General features: G+C 41.6%; 1 protein-coding gene across 1 annotated transcript in view; it reads left to right on the forward strand.

The window, feature by feature from the left end:
- Positions 1–17,666, forward strand: part of LOC102461934 (potassium/sodium hyperpolarization-activated cyclic nucleotide-gated channel 1) — a 163,562-nt gene extending 145,896 nt beyond the window's left edge. The window contains exons 6-7 of the mRNA XM_089779398.1: positions 8,823–8,987; positions 14,139–17,666. Coding sequence (XP_089635524.1) covers positions 8,823–8,987; positions 14,139–14,956 — 983 coding nt within the window. The 3' untranslated portion in view covers positions 14,957–17,666. The remainder of the gene's footprint in view (positions 1–8,822; positions 8,988–14,138) is intronic.
- Positions 17,667–19,993: the final 2,327 nt, after the last annotated feature.

A 19,993-nucleotide genomic window follows, 5' to 3' on the forward strand; every position in this document is an offset into this window, starting at 1 on the left:
TCAATGGCTATTGGCCAGGATGGGTACAAAAGGTGTCCCTAGCCTCTGTTTGTCAGAGGGTGGAAATGGATGACAGAAGAGATATCACTTGATGATAACCGTAAATTAGCGTATATAACCCATGCATGAGTGTTACCCGCACCCGTGTATTACCTGCGGTTTTTCCTGATTGAGTAAAAAACATCTTACATACCCTGTGCATGTGTATAGCCCGTGGGAGGTGAACCACGGGTACTGTTAATGAAAGATAATGAGGGTAATTAACTCAGGCGTCAGGGTCTGAGTCTGTCATGAAGAAGCATCTGAGCTCCCAGATACACAACTGCCAAAGAGCAGAGTAGATGGCCGCAGCTCAACAGGCAGACAGGCTGGCTCCCCCGGGGTGAGCTGTCTGCCCCAGACTGCATGGGAAGAGAAGGTGACTGGGTTTACCCCTCCCACCATCTCCAACCTTCCCCAGCTGCTTTCCGCCCTTGCTGTGCACTCCCTCGGGGTGAGCTGTCTGCCCTAGGCAGCCAGAGCCAGGAGCTGAGCAAAGGAGCTGAGTCCTTAAACAGAGCACCTCCCTCCTCCCCCCCCACCCCCAACAGAGAGCCAGCCACGTTCGGACAGATGCAACAGAGGGAAGAAAGGTCGCTGGGCATTCCCATAGCAGGAGAATCTCCTCTCCCTCCCCACACCTGATTACCTCTTCCCTGAATTCTCATTCCCCTCTGCTCTGCCTCCTTGGTCCCTCCCTGTGACAGCTGCTCAGACTATGACAGCAATTCTGATTCAGCATCGAAGTAAAAAAAAACCTGTATTACATGCAGACGAGTATAGCCTGCGGGGGGAGGAAGGAGGATTTGTAAAGCTTTGCATAACCCGCGGGTTATCTACGCTAAAACACAGTACCTGTTCTGTTCGCTCCCTTTGAGGCACGTGACTTTGGCCACTCTCGGAGGACAGAATACTGGGCTAGATGGACCTTTGGTCTGATCTGGTATGGCCATTCTTCTGAATCCATGTTTACTGTTCCTGATCACCTTCCTCCCCTTCAATGGTTTCGAAATGTATTCCTTGATGACCTCCTCCATTATTTTTGCAGGGACAGGGATGAGCCTGACCCATTCTGTATGTAGTTCCCCAAATTCTCCTTGTTCCCTGCTGTAAAGATAGCCTCTACATTTACCTTTTTCCAATAGTCTGGGTCCTCTGTCAATCATCACAATTTTTCAAAGATAATATCTAATGGCTCTGCAGTCACATCAGCCAATTCTCTCAACACCCTCAGAGGCATAAGATCCAGCCCCATGTTCTTGTATATTACCAGCATTTCACATTATTTGTCCTACTGCCAACTTATGTAGCTAAATCTAATTTTCAGTTGAGTTACATTGGGCTGGATTTCTGAAGGTGGCATCGGTGCACAGTTGCTGATCATATACTTCCAGTGATTGTGTTGACATGACTGACTCGGCCTAGTCACTGTATCGCATGTAATATTTTATACTGTATTTTGTTGTTATTTTTTTTAAATAGTACCCATTTCATGTGTGACCAGGAGCAACTCAGTGTGGTTTTTCAGAGAGCCTCTTTATGTAATTGGAAGAGAATTTGGAAGTTAGGCCATTGTCAGAAACATGCAGTTGATTTTTTTTAAAGAATATTTTTTCACACTCAAAAATCAATAGGCTATAAACATCGTTTTCCCTTTAGCTAAAGTTTAGCCCAAATTATGGCCTTCACTTCTATGTAGAACTGCTGTACAAATCATGCTAGACTTGGTATTTAAAAGTAGTTGTTAGTAGTGGACACAAATGAAGATCAGAATACCTTTACAGTTTGGAGATGTGAAAGAGCTCAGAATCAGATTTTACAAGAAACTCCATCTTTATAATGGGCGGGGGGGGGGGGGGGGGGGGGGGAGAGGAGAGGAGGAAAAACACCTCAGAGCCAAATTTTTGCTTGTTCAGTCAAGATCCAGATCTGAATTCTCAAATTTGAATCTAGCTGAGTGAGGGTGATATTGTATGGAAGAAGAATTTAAAAAAACTGAATACAAACAGAAATGTTTTCATGAGATGTTTGAGTACAATTAGAATAATTTTACTTATAATTAAATATGATTTATTAGTAGTATTTTAATATTTGTGCTCAGGCTTGTACACAATGCAACAAAACAAAGTTAGTATTCCTGACAAAGCATCTGCTTTTTAAAGATGGCAGTAACGTATTCCCTTCCTTTTTTAATTTTTTCTTTTCTGTAAAAATATATCTTCTCTTTGAGATATGTTTGCATTTTAAATTTTGTTCCTGGTACAATGATACATCCTATCAGGTGTCATATGATCCTTCCATCCCAATTCACTCTTATATTGGGAAAGATGGCTTTCATGAATCACAAATCCAAACAGCTGCATAGTTACTTTAGTAGAGGATGGAAACCGGTACCCATTTATTCTGCCTCAGCTACATTCATGGATATTCGTGGCTAATACTAGAGAGTGTAGTCTCTACAAAAAGACATAAAGCAAATTACATAATTTTCCATGGTTTTACACTTTATGCCCTGGTAAGGAATTGATGACATAAGGTAGCTCCTTCTCGAGGTTTGCAGGAAATTAAAAATAAATAGAGGAAGAAATACTGAATCTCAATATTAAAAAACCCCCAATCTTATAATATAAAACATTTTCTCTTCCCTTTCTGTTTTGGAAATGGCTGGGTAAAAATCTAATTCCCATTGACTTCTGAACTACAACAATAATACATGTTGAACCTCTCTTAACCGGGACTCTCTGCTCTGGCAGGACCACAGATGTCACAGGACCAGAGAGTCCCAGTGGAGGGCTGGTGGGTAGGACCCCTGCAGTGGGGCAAGAGCCCAGTTGTGGGGTGCCCTGCGACAGCGAAACCAGGAGCCCAGCAGTAGGGCTGCTGCCTGGTGCCAACACTGTGGAGGTGGGATACAGGAGCCACACAGTGAAACTGCCTCACAAGGTTTGGAGGCAGCAGGGCTGCCTGGCAGCACAACCAGGAGCCCAGCAGCCTCACTAATGCCAAGTGGCACAGCTGCCCAGTGGGACTGGAAGGTGGTGTGGTTGCCCACTGGGACTAGGAGCCTGACCACGGGGCTGCCTGGAAGTGGCACTAGAAAGTGAGGCTGCCCAGCAGCACAGCAAAAAGCCTGCCAACTGGCAGAGTCACCTAGTGAGGCTGGGAGGCAGCAGGAATGCCCAGTGAGGCTGAAGCTGCCCTGTGGCTCAACTGGACACCAGCGGGGGGGGCTGTCCCACATGGATGGAGCTCGGCAGTGGGGCTGTGCGTGCCGATGATGGGGCTGCCATGGTGGGGCCAGGAGCCCTGTGTGCGAAGGGGCTGGTGGCAGGGGAAAACCAGCTGGGAGACTGGCAGCAAGACCATGGGTGAGGGGGCAGTGACTGGGGTGGGCCTAGAAATGACCTTCTCTCGTCCGGCAAAATCCCTCATCCAGGACCAGTGAGGTCCTGAGTGTACCAGACCAAGGAGGTCCAACCTGTAGTGGATACAATTTATAATGGACCCAGGAGTCCATTGTATTTCCAATTAGCTGGAGAATAGTTCATTAGGAAAGTTGATATCTGAGTCCTTTATCCAGTCTTCTATGATTATGGGGGAGGGGGAGGAGGAATCCTTGTCCTGTTGTCTGCCACAAAGTTGAGGAGCAGAAAATCCCTTCATTAAGCATAAAAATCCTATTGGTAATAGTTTAATAATTTCTTAAAGCATTTGGAATATAAAAAATAACAGTATGATAAGGTCCTATCTATTTTATCTAACAAAGAATGAAAAAAAAATTAAATTGCTTGTCCAGAACATTTATATTGCCGTGATTCTCTTTCCTCCTTGAGCTGATAAAAACTGCCATATGGTCTAAATAGTGACTTGCCTATTTAGACAACAGTATAATATGTCTAGTGCATGATGAAACACTAACTCCCTGCTGAGAAATTGGAACAGTAGTCAGCTATCCTCAGCTGGAAGGACACTGTTCATTATATCCTGCAATCTGGATTCTGTTCTGTAACAAAACATTGAACAGGACTTTATTTAAAGTTCTTTAGCTCACAAATATGTAGCAGATTTGAAAATTAACTATGGCCATGATCCTCTTTTCACTAAAATCAATATTAAAACTCCCACTGATTTCAGTGGTGCAGTCAAGGCCCAGATGTGTACCTCTGTGTACCCAGATGGAGCAGGCTCCCTAGCATTAGGACTGCAGTGGCAGACAGGTAGGGTGGGCTGCAAGGCTGAACTACATGCCGATGAGTAGTGCTGACCAAATTCACAGTCCATTTTGGTCAATTTCACAATGATAGGATTTAAAAAATGGCAAATTTCATTATTTCAGATATTTAAATCTGAAATTTCATAGTGTTGTAATTGTAGGGGTTCTGACCAAAAAAAGAGCTGAGTGAGGGTCCCAACCTTATTGTGGGAGGATGCAGCACTGCTATCCTTACTTCTGCACTGCTGTTAGAGGCCTGGGCAGCTGAAGAGTGATGACTGTTGTCTGAGAGTCCAGCTCTGAAGGCAAAGCCACTGGTAGTGTAACCACCACTGGGTGGATTTGAATCTGGGACCTCTGGAGCTTAGTGTAGGAGTTGCTATAGCTTGAGCTATAAAGGCAACTGGCTCCTACCTTAGGCTGGAGAGCTCCCTTGTTCTTATTTCTTGCTGTACATGGTCTAGGTGCCACTATATGGGACAGTGAACCATACTAGGTGTGTGGGTTATATACTTCCCCCTAGCTGAGGAAATGCAGCTAGAGCTTCAGAGACCCAGTTGAGATCCCAGACAAGCCCCCATTTGTAACCACCACCCAACAGATTTGAACTTGGGACTTCTGGAGCTTAGTGTAGGAGCCTCCATAGCTTGAGTTAGAAAACCAACCTGTTTTCAGTTTAGACTGTAGAGCTCTCTTGTGCTTATCTCTTGCTGTAAGTGATCTAAGTGCCATTACATGGGACAGTGAGCCATACTAGTTGTATGGGTGGGTTACATCAGCAGCACAGAAGTAGGGATGGCACAGTGTGGTTTTGCCAGCCTTAATTATGCACTGCTGCCCATAGAGCTGAGACCTTAGTCAGCAGCTGCCACTTTCCGGGTGCCCAAGTCTGGAAGCAGCAGCACAGAATTAAGGGTTACAGGATATGGTATTGTCACGCTTACTTCTGCACTTCTGCAGGTAGGGTGCTGCCTTCATAGCTGCGCACACAGCCAACAGTACAGCCATCACTCTCCAGTTACCCAGTGCTGAAGGCTGCACAGAAATAAGGGTGGCAATACCATGGCCCTCCCAAAGAAACCTTGTGATCCCCCTTCAACTTCTTTTTGGGTCAGGACCCCCAATTTGAGAAACTCTGATCATCCCCCCACACCACCATGAAATCTGGATAGTACAGAGTAAAAGCACACAAAAGGCCAGATTTCATGGGAGGACAGTACAAGATGCATTCTGCATGGCTGTGAATTTGGTAAGGCCCTACTGATGAGATAGGAGACCAGCAGGTGTAGGGAAGGAGTACAAGGAGCTAGGGATGTAGGGAGGAGCATGTAGCTGGTGCATGGGACACAGATGGGAAAAGACAAGTCGCTGGAGGGCAGTCCTTGGATGGTAAACTAGATTCAGGAAAAGTCCCTGGATTGGGGATTGAGTGTTGGGGGCAGTCCATGGGTTGGCAGCTGGATCCTGGAGAGGGCAGTCCCTATGGGGTTGTATTACACTGGAGTATCTGTCTCTACAGGGCAGGTATGTGTGCTAGCCCAGTGTTGGGGGTATCTGGATGCTGAAGGCACAGTTCCAGGTAGGCTGGGTGATGGGGAGACATTACCTGAGGCGGGGGAAGGCAGTGTAAGGGAGAGGCTGGGGAATAGTCCCTTGCTAAGGTGCTGAGTGAATCAGGGTAGACAGGGCTGCTCCCATCTTTGTAGGCAGGCTTCACAGCTGTGCAGCACACAAGTGAGGGTGGCAATATACCATGCCATCCTTACCGTTATTTAATTTGAACACATTTTGACATATTTTGCTAATTTAAAATGCTCTAGGTAGACATTTGCCCATATTGAAATGAAAGGTACTATATTGATTTGATTTATATTGCTGACATATAACAAACACTAAACCTTATTTGTTTTAGATTGATAAGTAGTATGTATAGTATGTGGATGCGGCCCACATTACACACAGCTTTATACGCAGACCATAATGGTGAATAGGTCAGGAACCACTGACCTAAAGAATCTCCAAATGAATCTCTGGCTGCATTCTACCTGCTATCAGCTATCGAACCTCCTACCCTTCCAGTGGGGAAATTGTGCCACCAGAGCACAGACTACAACTATGGTATCACTTCAGGATATTTCCCTTTTTGACATCTGTAAGACAGCCATGTGGGGCTTGATTCTCATGTTTGCATAACATGACCCAGTCAAGGAATCCTTTGCTGATGCCTCCTTTGGGATGGCAGTCCTCTGCTCAGGTCTACCATCTACACCCTAGTACCCTCCTCCTACTTATGGTGATCATGCAAAAACCATAGTAGGATCACACATCTCAAAGAACCTTCAGTTATAGGTCAATAATTGCCCTTTTATCCACTGCTGGCTAGTACTGGTTATTTCTAGGAGCCAATTTGCCCCTTACACTCATTATTTTTCTTCTCTTTGCTCCTTGAAAAGGTCTTCCTTGTGCTACTCTGAACTACTAAAGAGCAAAGTCATTTATTTCTTCTCTATTTAATTGTTCTTAGTTACATCATTCAGGCATCTAGAGATGCCCATCAAGAAAGTCTCCTATGTGTTGTTACAGGAAATTCTGCTTGCTGACTTAGATTTGTAACTCCACATATTTTACACTCAGTTTTACATGGTGCAGCTATAGATGTACCTTTGTTTGGTCAGGTGTCTTTGGAAATGTATATTGTGTATGTGTGGAAATTGACCTACTTATTTAAATACTGACATTTAGGAAGATAACTGGTGAGCATCACTCATTTAGCCTCTTAGTTTCGATTGTTGCTCATATGCTTTAGCATTACAGATCATCAGTATGAATGCGCATAATCCTTAAAACATCTGTAACTTAAAATTTTTACTGCATATGTTACTTTGACTTTTTTTAAAAGTACATGTGCATTGTAATTGATCCACTTTCCATATATTTTGAGGTGTATTGTGCCATCTGTGAAGCACTCCCATGACATCTAAATACAAAATGATTCCCATTTAATTAAACTGTTGAGTTAATCACGGTTATGTAAAAGGTGGACTATAAAAACAAATGGTCGTCGCTTGTATTTTTTAGTGCTTTCAAATAGCGATTTCTCATTAGGACTGTGCTTAGCATTTGTTTTATAGTGTTCCAGGGACCAATTGTCCGAAAAGATTGTGTAATTACAGTAAACCTACATAAGAATTGAAGTACAGATTCATTGCTGCCTAACACCTAAAATCATTAATTGGAACTGAAGAAATAGTTAAGAATTGAGGAAGAAAAATAAAAGTGTTTGACACTTTCAGTGTCAAAGGGATGGTGATGTCTCGTGTCAGCCTCAGATGAGAATATCAGTGTGTGCTGGATCACAGCCCTTTGCCTTTTATACTAAAGGACACTTCTGCTTCTTCAAGCTATTTACAAATATTTTCTCCATTATTGTTTATATAGTATAGTCTTGTTAAACCAGTTAAATATTGAGAAGTATTGTGACAACTAGGCACCAGACATGGTATATATTTGTTATTCTATTTGACACCTATGAGACTCATTTAAGTTATGACCACCAGCCTCCTGTCCCACAGCATTGTAGGCCCTGGCAGGCTTGTTGCCAGGCTTGTTGCCCTGGCAGGACCAACTCTTCTGGCCTCCAGTTCCCCAGCCACAGGATGAGGTACATTCCCTCCTGTCCCCACACCAGCTCCACCCCCAGGCTCCTGACCAGGGCGACAGTTCCCTGACTGTGGGACTGGTTCCACTCCAGCCCCCTCGCCGGGCATTTGGACACCAGTTCCCCAGCTGCAGGACTGGCTCTGCTTCTAGGCCCCAGCCGGGCACTGGGGCCACTGGTTCCAAGCCACTGAACCGGCTCCACTCCTGGCCCCTGCTTGGGCTCCATACCTGTTCCCCAGCTGCAGGACTGACTCCACTCCTGGCCATGGGCAGGGATCCACCCATTGCCCCCTTCAACCACTGGTCTCCCAGCCACCCAGCAACATCTTTGGTCCTGACAGATCACGGATGTTGCCGGGTGATAGAGTCCTGGATCAGTGAGGTTCTACCTGTAGTAAACTTAATTAATAGCCCACATTTTCTCCATATTAATATTCAAAAGTTGTAACTCTTATAACCATTATTAAATGTTTGTATTATATGTATTGTAAGCATTAAATTGTGCTAGCAAACTTGTTGGAATATTAACCCAGTCCCTCCACGCACATGAATCTTTCTACTGAAATCAGCAGAACTACTTGGGCAAGTCAGATCAGCAAGATACATTTGAAACTGGGTAGATTATTTTAAACATATTGAGAAGCATCATGTAAAAGATTAATTGTTATGTACATGGTTGGAAAAAATAAGCAAAAACTGTTGCCTTTCAGTCACACTGATTTCCTTCAATTTAGAGAAGAGAACCTTCAGAATTACTCTTGGAACGCTGATAAGCAGCAGCAATGAAATTGGTGCTGTGTACTGAATTTTTATTTGTTATCACCAAGTTGCTTTCTAATTGTGAAGTTTCACATGGTTCACTGACCTTTTCATTTCCTCTGTGTGTGTCTTTGTGTTTTGTCCTCTTTAGAGATTTGCCTTTTGACTAAGGGCCGTCGTACTGCCAGTGTAAGAGCTGACACATACTGCCGACTCTATTCCCTCTCTGTGGACAATTTCAATGAGGTTCTGGAGGAGTACCCCATGATGAGGAGGGCCTTTGAAACAGTAGCCATTGACAGACTGGACAGAATAGGTATTATTTTATTTAATATTTGACTTTATTCTTAAAACATTATCTTTTTTTCTGAGTGGAAATGTAATATTCCAAAATTAAATCCTTTTTTTTTTAATTACTATATTGTTCGACTGCAGGAAATGTTCTGTTGACTTATGAATAAGAAATGTGGTAAAACAAGAAGCTCTGCAAGGTTGTTATTAAATAATAAAAAACACTCTTTAGAAAGCTCTTGCAAACTCCCCTGAATTTTTTCTGTACCTTAATTATCATGATGATTATAATTGTTAATTATGTGTTGTGCTGTTAATATATACTCCATTGTCAGTGCTATATGTTAGTGAAAATAGATAATATGCCCCTGCCTCGTATAGTTTATACTCAGAAAAAACAATGCTGAGATGAAGTGAGTGTTTTCAGCCCCCACAGAAGCTAATGGGAAATGAAGCCTTTCTATGCTTTGCTTGAAGGTCTCATTTACCTCACAAGTGGAGTGCTATGCATTTGACTTCCAAAGATGCTGAGAACCGACAATTTGAATCGAAATGTTTGTAGTCTGCAGATATTCAGAAAATCAGTTCCAAGATATCAAGTAAAAAACAAAATGATAAGGTAGAGTCTCTACTACTTGAAGTCTTTAAATCACAATTAGATTTGTTCCTCAGAATTATGTTCTAGTTCAACTGTGGTTGAGGGCTTAAAATAGAAGTCATTTGACCTTTGTTATGCAGGAGATTAGACAAGATTAACACAGCGGTTCCTTTTTGTTTTAAAATCTGTGACTCCCACAGGGTGCTGGGCACCTTGAACTCTTACAAGCATCTTCTGTGATCAGATCCTCACAGAATTTATATTCAGAAGGGTATTGCAACTGGAGCTTAAACACTTCACAAAAGGAGTTTAGGTTTAGCAATCTCTTCAAGTGGAGATTATAGGGAGCTTGAAGTATACTACTGGTTGGAGTGCAAGAATCACCATGGAAGAAAGTGTGTACTACTTAAAATATGCTATGAGAAACAGGCAAAGTATTCAATATTTATAACATATCTTTGCTAATAATTAATCAGTCTATACTGCAAAGTTAATTTGAAATAACAGCCGTTATTTCGAATTAACTTTAATAGCGTCTATACATGCAAACCGCTATTTTGAAATTAATTTGAAATAGCAGAGCGCTTAATTCAGATTTGGTAAACTTCATTCTACGAGGAGTAACACCAAATTCGAAATAGCTATTTCAAATTAAGTGCTGTGTAGACACTTAATTCAAAATAGGGGGCCTCCAGCCCTTCCCAGGGAGCCCTGGTGGCCACTCTGGGCACAACCAAGAAAACTTACTCTCCTCTCCCCCAACCCCAGACCCATTAAAGGGGTAGACCCTGGCCACAGTGCTTGTGCCAGTTCCAAGCCTGCCAGCCCAGAGCCAGCACTGGCCACCGGGGCCCCTGACCCAGTGGCCCCAAAACATGAGCCAGCAAGCCACTGGCAGCCAGCCTTCCACCGCTCCCCAGGAGCAGTCTGCCAGCTCCCAGGAGCCTGACAGGGGCTGGAGAAGGTGGGTGCCTTCCTGGTCCAGGGTGGAGATCATGGACCTCATTCAGGTTTGGGGGAGATGCCCCCAATGTCCATGATCTCCACACTAGATGGAGGAATGCGGCCGTCTATGGCAGAATAGCTGCCAGCCTGGCCACCAAAGGCCGCATGCGAACCCAAGAGCAGGTTTGCATGAAAATCAAGTTGATCCAGCGAGACCCCCCAACCCTGGGTCCTGAGCTTCCCCTCCCCCTTCTTCACCTTGCTTTCCCCTTCCACTTCCCTCCTCCCAGGTTTTCCCCTCCCCTCTCCCACCCTCTCTCTTCCCCTCTCCCACCTCCTTTTCCCAATCTCCCCAGAGGTTCATCCCCCCTCCAGTTTTGTTCTATAAACCCAGTTTCTATTTTTGAACATACATGTCTTTTGTTTGACATCAGGAAGAGGGGCTAGGGAGGGGTACATGGAAGGACATGAGGGAGGAATGGGGCAAGAGCCCCGAGGGGGAAGGATCCCGGTGGGATGGCTCTGAGGGCTCTGAGGGGTGGACGCTCTACCTCAGGGTCTCCTGAATCCTGACAGCCCCTTGATGGAACCCCTGGATGGCAGCCTGCAGCAAGTGCAGCCGGGCTGATGGCAACAACTCCACGAGACACACCGGCATGCCCAGAGGCAGCTCTGGCTCCATATGGCTGAGTGCTGTGGTGTCCCGAGTGTGGGCACTCAGGGCACTCCAAGCCAGGACTGCTTTGCTGTCCCTCATCAAGGTAGACAGGCAAGCGAGGAACCCTGAGAACTGTCTGTCCAGGGTGGGGGTAGGATCCCTTTAAGCATGGAGCTCAGTTAGCCTCAGGCAGCATTCCCACACACTGAGTTCTAACCTGATGCCCTGCCAGCACTAGTTCTGGCCAGCCTTAACTTCAGTTCAGGATCCACTCAGTATGGACGCGCTATTTCAAAATAGCAAAACGCTATTTCAAAATAGTTTTTGTATATAGATGCGTTATTTCGAATTAGTTTAATTCGAATTAACTATTTCGAATTAAGTTAACTCGAATTAACACTGTAGTGTAGACATACCCTAAGGGCATGCCAACACAGCAGGACTAAATCTGAAATAAGCTACCCAACTTGAGCGGCATCATTTGTGTAGCTTAAGTCTAAATAGCTGAATTCAGCTTTTTTGGTGCCATCTACACAGCAGGAAGTCTGAGAAAAAGCTCTCTTCCTTTGACTCCCTAACTCCTTATAAAATGAGGGTTATGGGAGCTGGAGTAAGAAGTCCTGCAGCTCGCCATTATTTTGAAATTATATCAAAATAACTGCTTGTAGTGTACATGTGGACTATATTATTTCAGAATAATGTCAGCTATTCCTAAACAACACTGCTGTGTAGACGTACCCTTAATGTGCAGGCCTTCCTCGCTATAAGTCTAAGATACATTCCAAAAAACTTGGACTTATAATGAAACAACTTAAAGTGGGGAATTTTTTCCCACAACTGACTTCCATTTGCACAAATTGGGGGGGAGGGGGGGGCGTGACTTAAAAGTGAAGAATGGGAGGACTTATAACTCATCAGTTCCTACAAGCATTAATGACATTAATGTGGAACAGATTTTACTGGGGCGACTTATAGCGGGGACACCCTGTATTTAAAAATATTTGTGCCAACATTTTTCAGGCGTAAAAAGGGTGACAAGCTTTTGAGAATGTGCTGCACTGAGTTTGCAAAGCAAGATTTTCAAGCTCTTTTATTCTGGGATCATATCTTTATTTGTGTCTTGCACAGAATTAAGCATGTGATCAATGCTTAACAAATAATAAATATGGTTAATGGTAGTATTAAATAGTTTCTATTAATGTAAGATCAGCGATGATAAAAATAATATAAATTCTCATATAAAAATAATAACAATTGAGTTGGACTTGTTATTTCTGTATGGCTTATTCAATTGCTACCGTCTGCACCTTCACAGATGGGCAGAACACTTTCACAGATGGGCAGGACAGTCATTAGGCAAACCATAAGCTTTGGGAGAGCCCAGGTGTTCAATTTACAGCTATCTTGTTACACAGCCAGGTACCAGTGAGTTTATAAGCAGTAAGTTATAAGGTCACAGGTATTTAGAGAGATTACTTCTCTCAGTCTGGTAGTCACTAGTTACAAATGTCTACTAATTATTTCCTGGAAATGTGCTAAATGTAAAATGTATTTATAATTTATGTAACAGTACAATGTTCAGGAAGTTAGGACAGCTTGATAATGAGAGAGATTATTTTTGTATATTTAGTCTAGTTGTGTTTTCCACCCTCAATTGATAAATTGTCATGGTTACATGTTCAAAATAATTTTAATGATGATGGTACATTATCAGTAAAAGAGGTACCCTTCTGGCACAGAAAGTTCACATCTCAATGCACACTGTGGTTAGGGCAGGCAGTTCAGCTGCAGAGCATCTGAGTGTGTAGCAGCGTCAGTTGATCTTGGTTGTGTGCGCATTATGAGTGTTACTTCAGAAATACCCCTACCGTGTTTCAGCACTACTCCACAGCTAGGAAAGAAGAACACTTTCATCCTTCACCCTTTAGCCCACCCTGTATGCTGTGGGCTGATGCCAAGAACATGAGTTGTGCTGCATGACTGATAATAGACTTTGTGTTCTATCACAGTTTTAAGACACTTTGCATTCTCTCATTCACTGAGGCTATGTCTAGACTACACTGATCTATCGGAGAAAGGTACGCAAATTGTGCTCCGCAATTTGCATACTTTTTTCCGATAGTTTTTTCAGAAGAGGCTTTTCTAAAATTTGGCCCATCTACACTGGGCCAAATTTCAGGAAAGCCGCCTCTTTCAGAAGAGCCCTTCTCTGTGGAATGAGGAAGACAGGGCTTCCAAAAGAGCGCATCTGCCCTTCCACAAAAAAAAAGCAGAAGAGCAGACATGTTTCCTGGACACAGCAGAGTTTTTCCGGGATACCCCTGGTATCCCAGAAAAAGCCTGTAGTGTAGACATAGCCTGAGTGCAAGAATCTGTTGCTGGTCTCCAGACCTGCTAACCCATCTGCGGTTAAAAGTTTCATAGGAATAGCTGAGTTAGACTGTAACTTAAAAAACAAAACAAAAAAAATAAAAATAAAAACTTAAAAAATGAGTGGTCCTGTAGCACCTTAAAGACTAACAAAAATATAGATAGTATATGAGATTTCGTGGGCACAACCCTCTTCCTCAGGTGAATGGATCAAGAGGCACAAGGGGACAAATATAAAGCAGAAAAAGAGGGGAGAAGGGGAGGGGGATAAAAACCCTGTCAATGGGTGTCCAATGCTAAATGAGCCTAACAGATTGGGTGGTAAGTGTCCAATACTTAGCTTCTGACGGTATTTGTGTGTTGAATATAGTGGCCCATCCAGGAAATGTCTTTGTTTGGTCCTTGAGTAAAAGTGTCAAATTTGCATACGAAGGCCAGTTCTGCAGTTTCTCTTAATAGTTGGTCTCTGAAATTATTCTGCATGAGAAGGGCCACTTTTAGATCCATTAATGAGTGTCTGGGCAAGTTTAAATGTTTCCCAACAGGTTTCTCTATGTTACCATTTCAAATATCTGATTTATGTCCATTGATCCTTTTTTCTAAAGGAAAGAAGAATTCACTTCTCCTGCAGAAGTTCCAAAAAGATCTCAATACTGGTGTTTTCAACAATCAGGAGAATGAGATCTTGAAGCAGATAGTAAAACATGACAGAGAGATGGTGCAGGCTGTTGCTACAGTTAGTCTACAGCAAATGCCAGCACTGAATTCTAGCTCTTCAACTACTGCATCATCATCCCGAGTCAGGACACAATCTCCACCTGTGTATACTGCAACCAGCCTGTCTCATGGAAACTTGCATTCTCCAACACCAAGCACCCAGATGCCCCAGCAGGCTGTCATTCTTTCTCCTTGCTCTTATACTACTGCAGTCTGTAGTCCACCAGTACAGAGCCCTCTGGCAGGTCGAACTTTTCAGTATGCATCCCCAACTGCTTCACAGTTGTCACTGATGCAGCAGCAGCAGCAGCAGCAGACACCTAGTTCATCACAGAAAAATGAAGTTCACAAGAGTACACAAGCCCTTCACAACACTAACCTGACAAAAGAGGTGAGGCCTCTCTCTGCCTCCCAGCCTTCATTGCCCCATGAGATTTCCACTTTGATTTGTAGACCTCATCCAACAGTGGGAGAGTCTCTAGCTTCGATTCCACAACCTCTCTCTAGTGTCCAAGGTGCAGGTATGCAGGTTGGGAGCAGAGGCTCTGTCCCTCAGAGAGTTGCTCTCTTCCGTCAGATGTCTTCAGGAGCAATTCCTCCTAACCGAGGCGCCCCACCACCACCAGCTGTTCTACAAAGAGATTCTTCCACAGTCTTAACCACAGATCAAGAAGGAGACAAACCACGATTTGCTTCAAACTTATGATCCTTGTTCACGGACGTTGTCATAAACTGAGAATCATCCCAGAAACTATTTTAGACTGTTTCCTGATAGACCCTGAGAACCTACTATGAAACAAAATATTTTAGACAACTTTGCCCTTCATAATGAATAAAAAGTATAGGTCAAAAATAAATTTAAAAGACTTGGTTAGAATTTTTTTCTTACAATCTTAAAAGGAGTCTAAATTTTGTTGTAATATTTATTTTTAATGTGTGTTGATATTAAGTATCTAGTGTATTTCTTAACTTCTGAAGAGATGTCCTATTTCAGTGGGGGGAATGGACAAAAACAAAACAATGATAATACACTTTATAAGCTAAATGACAGTATTATTTATTCCAAAAAACAAACTTAAAAAACCTCTCAAGCTAGCTAGGAAATAGCACCTATTGGATAATAACTTTTAACTTCCATTAATTGCATTTGTGTATAAAAATTGTAAATAATTTATCATGGAAAATCAGTCAGTCAATCTCCCATTTTATGGGTCTGGATTTCACTTCTAGTCAAGAGTAGATTGAAGAAGAAATATACTCCAGTCATCTGCAGTAGAAGAACTAGCATTGCCATTGCTTTGGATAATTCTCATATCAAAACATGTAAATCATTCTGTTTCAGAAAACTGGGTGGACTGCAAACTTCACAATGCAGAAGACTTTTATGAAAATTATAAATATTGTCATTGTAAATAACTTTTTAGATCCAAACAAAATAGCTGCTGTGTGGTGTATCATTGCAAGGTCTTTGTTTAGGAATTTAGTTTCAGCTCTTCACTTCATAACTTACAATTTTAATATTTATTAAGTCTAAGAGCAAGACAACTGTTCAATTGTAATGCAGTGGCTTGAAACCTACAATGTTACTTTTACATGCACTGTTTTTCTGCAAAATTGTACGCTTGATCCTGCAAACTGCTTGTATTTCACCAATATCATCACTTTTCTCCTTTCTTTCCCTAAATAGCATCTGAAAATATTCCATGCATGCTTTAAAAAAATAACAACAAGAAACACAGGTTCAGTCAGCCACTGTAGGAAAAGACTTACAGTATGTCCTTGACTTTAGAAAATGATAACATTCATTAATTGTCTACCTTAACATTTCCTATAATGCTGACTTTGAATCATTCTTTTTAAAATTAGAAATGAGGTTTTTCATTTAAAGGATTATTTGTAAGCCACAGCTTGATTTAGACTTTCAGGGGCTTTCTATGTCTTCACTGTAGTTTTGTAGTTGACTGTGGTGTTAATTTAAAAGAAATAAATAGAATATAGCAACAAATCTGTCTGGAATTGCACGATTTGCTCTGTGTATATTGTAATTAAATGGATAGTATATCCTATGGCATGTATTGTCAAACATAGCCCATAGATATGAGGTTTATTTTTTTAAAGTCTTTAAAATAGAAGGAAAAGGTGACAGGAAGCAGGGTTAAAGCATACTGTTTTGTGAGTGTTTTCTTTCGTTTGCTCAGATAGTCACATTATCTTGTGATTAGACAGACTCTCCACAAAAAAATTTATGTAATTATCATTTGTGCCTGATGTGTTACAGTAAAATAGAAGTTGAAACCGAATGTCATAATTAAACTATTATTGATAGGCCAGCACTATGAAATATAATACAAAACATATAACATATTCCTTAGGAAAATTCAAGTTAACTATATGAAAGGAATGAATTCAGAGGAGGAGTTTTTGCCATTAATGATGATTATTAAAGATCAGAGATAGAATTAAATAGCATCACAAACTGCACAGTGACATGCATTCAAATTAATGCGAAAGCCAAATAAATGGCCTGAGGCTAACAGAGTTTGAATCCATGTTGCCTGTTATGCCTTTTTACTTAAACTGGGTCCATAAAAATTAAAAACAAGCAAACAACTCTTTACAGTTTTTGCCAACTCATACTCACCAGTACAAAGCAATGTAATTATCCCATTAATATGCTGCTGACATTAATTGGCATGATCAGGAATAGCGTACAAGGAAGCAATTCTTAAAAATGTTTGAAGCATTATGGATACGCTGCAAGACCATTTATTTATCAGTACAATGTCTCTTATTTTATTTTAATACTTATAATGAATTATATCCAGTTTGTTAAAATCATATTCTGATCCTTGAAACTATTTAAGGTTTACATTTGATAGGCATAATGGGGTTAGTAGTGAAATATTTTTATATATATATATATATATATAAAATTTTATTTTAAGCACTATGAAGAAACATTAACTTACATGGTCTTTCAGTGAAACCATAAAAAAAACTTTTTAATGACTTTGTAATAGAGTGGACAAAATCTAGGGTTTGTATGTTAATTCAATAACAATGGTACAGGGTATACAATTATATACATTATATATATGTATGAATGTATATATACTTAGGTTAAGAAACAAATGACTCACATTCCTGTAATATAAATGTTCATTGCTAGTTCCAGAATTGACCTATTTTCTCTGTACATAAATAAGCCCATATGTATGGAATCTCACATCTGTACAGGATGAAATGTATTAATGAAAAGGTTGGATCTCACTTTGCTGGGAAGACAATAGTTTAACTGATTCTTACAATGACTGTATGATCAGGGATGAGGTAGATTTTTTTCTTTTGTCTTTGCTCAAAGCCATAAATATATATACAAAGATTATTAATAAATTGAACAAAATATATACAATGAATATTTGATTTGATCTGATATGTTTATAGCCAAGCATGTCTTGTTCTACCATGAAATAGAGGGTGTATGCTTTATTCCTTTTGTAGCCCTAACTTCTGAATTAATATGCAGCTGATATAGGAAAACATGAGTAATTATGGAGAAAAGATGGGGGAGGTAATATCTTTTATTTGACCAACTTCTTCTGGTGAAAGACACAAGTGTTAAAGTTTGCACAGAGCTTTTCTTCAGTTCTGGGCTGTGGAAGCTTGAAAACTTGCCTCTTTCACCAATTTTTAGATCATTACATAAATCAGTGTTTCAATATAGAAACAAAAAACATTTTTATCATAAATCAGGCATCTGTGCCGTAAGCATTGTCTGATAAATTCCAGCAGATGTTATTAAAGCTGATGGCACTCTTTGTTGTGAGCTGCATATTTGTTGGATTTTGCTTTTGGTTAACAAATTGTCCAAAAGTAGATCATATGCATTTGGTAAGATACAAACCTATGTGAAGCCCGTGGGTTTTCACAAGCCACATCAAGTGCTACTTTGCATATTTAATATTCTGAATCTTTGTGGTGGGTCAGGTTTCTGGACCATGATTAGATGACAAAATCATTGTAGCATTGAAACTATCACAATAAGGTTGGATAGTATTGTACAGGAAAACAAGGTAGCAGTTGGATAATTGGATAGTTGTCTGCATTTTTTTTATAAAAGAAATAGCTGGCTATATATGAACCACCAGGCATAAAAATATATGGATTCCTTCCTTACTGAGGAAGAAAGGCACAACAGATTTATGGACCATTATATACTTTATATTTAATTTCCTCTTCACACAAACATCAAGGTCTGATGGTTAATAGGATGGGGGATGATGAGGAGGAAATGCCAAAGGATATCATCTAGGAACTTTCTCCAGATCATTCTGTATACAGAGAGGGAAGAGGGGCATCTGCACCCATCCACTGACAGAAGCACACATCCATCCTCAAAGCCTATGATTTCTGTAGAGTCTGTGCCCCTCCGTTGATTCAGGGCACTACTTCAATTTTTTTACAGCACAGCCCTTGATTATGGCTGTTCATGGACCCGTCTTATATAGCTGTTTGTTTTTCATGAGGAAAAGGGGATGTTGAAATGTTAATACAGCCACAGGTGCTAGTGTCCATGGGGCTGATGAGGATCTCATTCCAGGTGTGAGGAGCATTGTCAAGTACTCAAGTCCAGGCCTACCAATAATCTGGGGGCTAAGGAGTAATGGCCTTCGGCACTTTAAATTGCTGCCAGGGCTACTCAGGGCAGCTTTGAGGACTGATCAGGTGTGTGCTGGGCAGTGCTGACTGCCCCCAGCCCCACTCCTCCTTGGAGTGTGTAGCTGCCCCTCACCTTGCCCAAGGGGCCAGTGAGGCTGTTGGCTCCCCTGCTCATGTCCCTCTTACATTTAATGTCTTAATTCCAACTCGCAGACGTACTTCATGAACTTGGGGTGGGGTGGAGATTTACTGTTAAATGTTCCATCATTTCCCATATATAGTTTTACAGCAATATTGCCTAAACTGAATGAAGTATAGTTACAAATTGATTTCTAGTTTTCTGATCTCTATTAATATACCTGGAGGAGAGTGTGAGAAAGGTCCATGAACTGTGTCCACCATGTTCACTTTGATCATGTTTGCTATTCATCACACATGTATTTTTCAGTTCAAACAATATCCTTCAGCAGCCTCCATTCAGTTTGAGCAGCTCAGAGTGACATGAATTACTGCTGAAGATGTGGCCCATGTCTCAGGAGTTTTGGGCCGAAAAACAAGCATTTATCTTCCCCACCCACAAAGTAGATACAACCCCCACAGAAGATATTGAATTGAATTTGAGTGATGTTATGCACACAAAAAATGGGACTCGCCTGCTGATCACGTCTCCACAGGGGTTGTGGTTATGCTTCCTGAACAGCTATGGCATGGGATCCACTTCAGAGAGAATCTTTGGATCTGTAATCAGTTCTCTTCTATGTCTTTATTTGCAGGTCCTCTGAATCACCTGTTGGCCTGTGAGAATGACACCGAGGAGCCACTGTATGGTAGAGCACAACATATTATAATAACACCATTGAACCATTAATCATTAATTTGTTAGCAAGGAAGTATTTTTCCTCAGAGTCCTTGGCACCTTACACTGCAAACCGGTTATATATTCACTTTACACGTCTTTGCTATCTGGTACTCCTGACAACACTGTGGAGTAAATTCAGCTGTGGCAGATGCAGTTGCACTTTCTTCTGACTCACTTCAATCCCCCTCCCCATCCCCTCCCACAAAAAACCCAAGAAAACTATAA

The sequence above is a fragment of the Pelodiscus sinensis genome, chromosome 6, assembly GCF_052426305.1.
Source record: "Pelodiscus sinensis isolate ZL-2025 chromosome 6, ASM5242630v1, whole genome shotgun sequence".
NCBI classification, from domain to species: Eukaryota; Metazoa; Chordata; order Testudines; family Trionychidae; genus Pelodiscus; species Pelodiscus sinensis.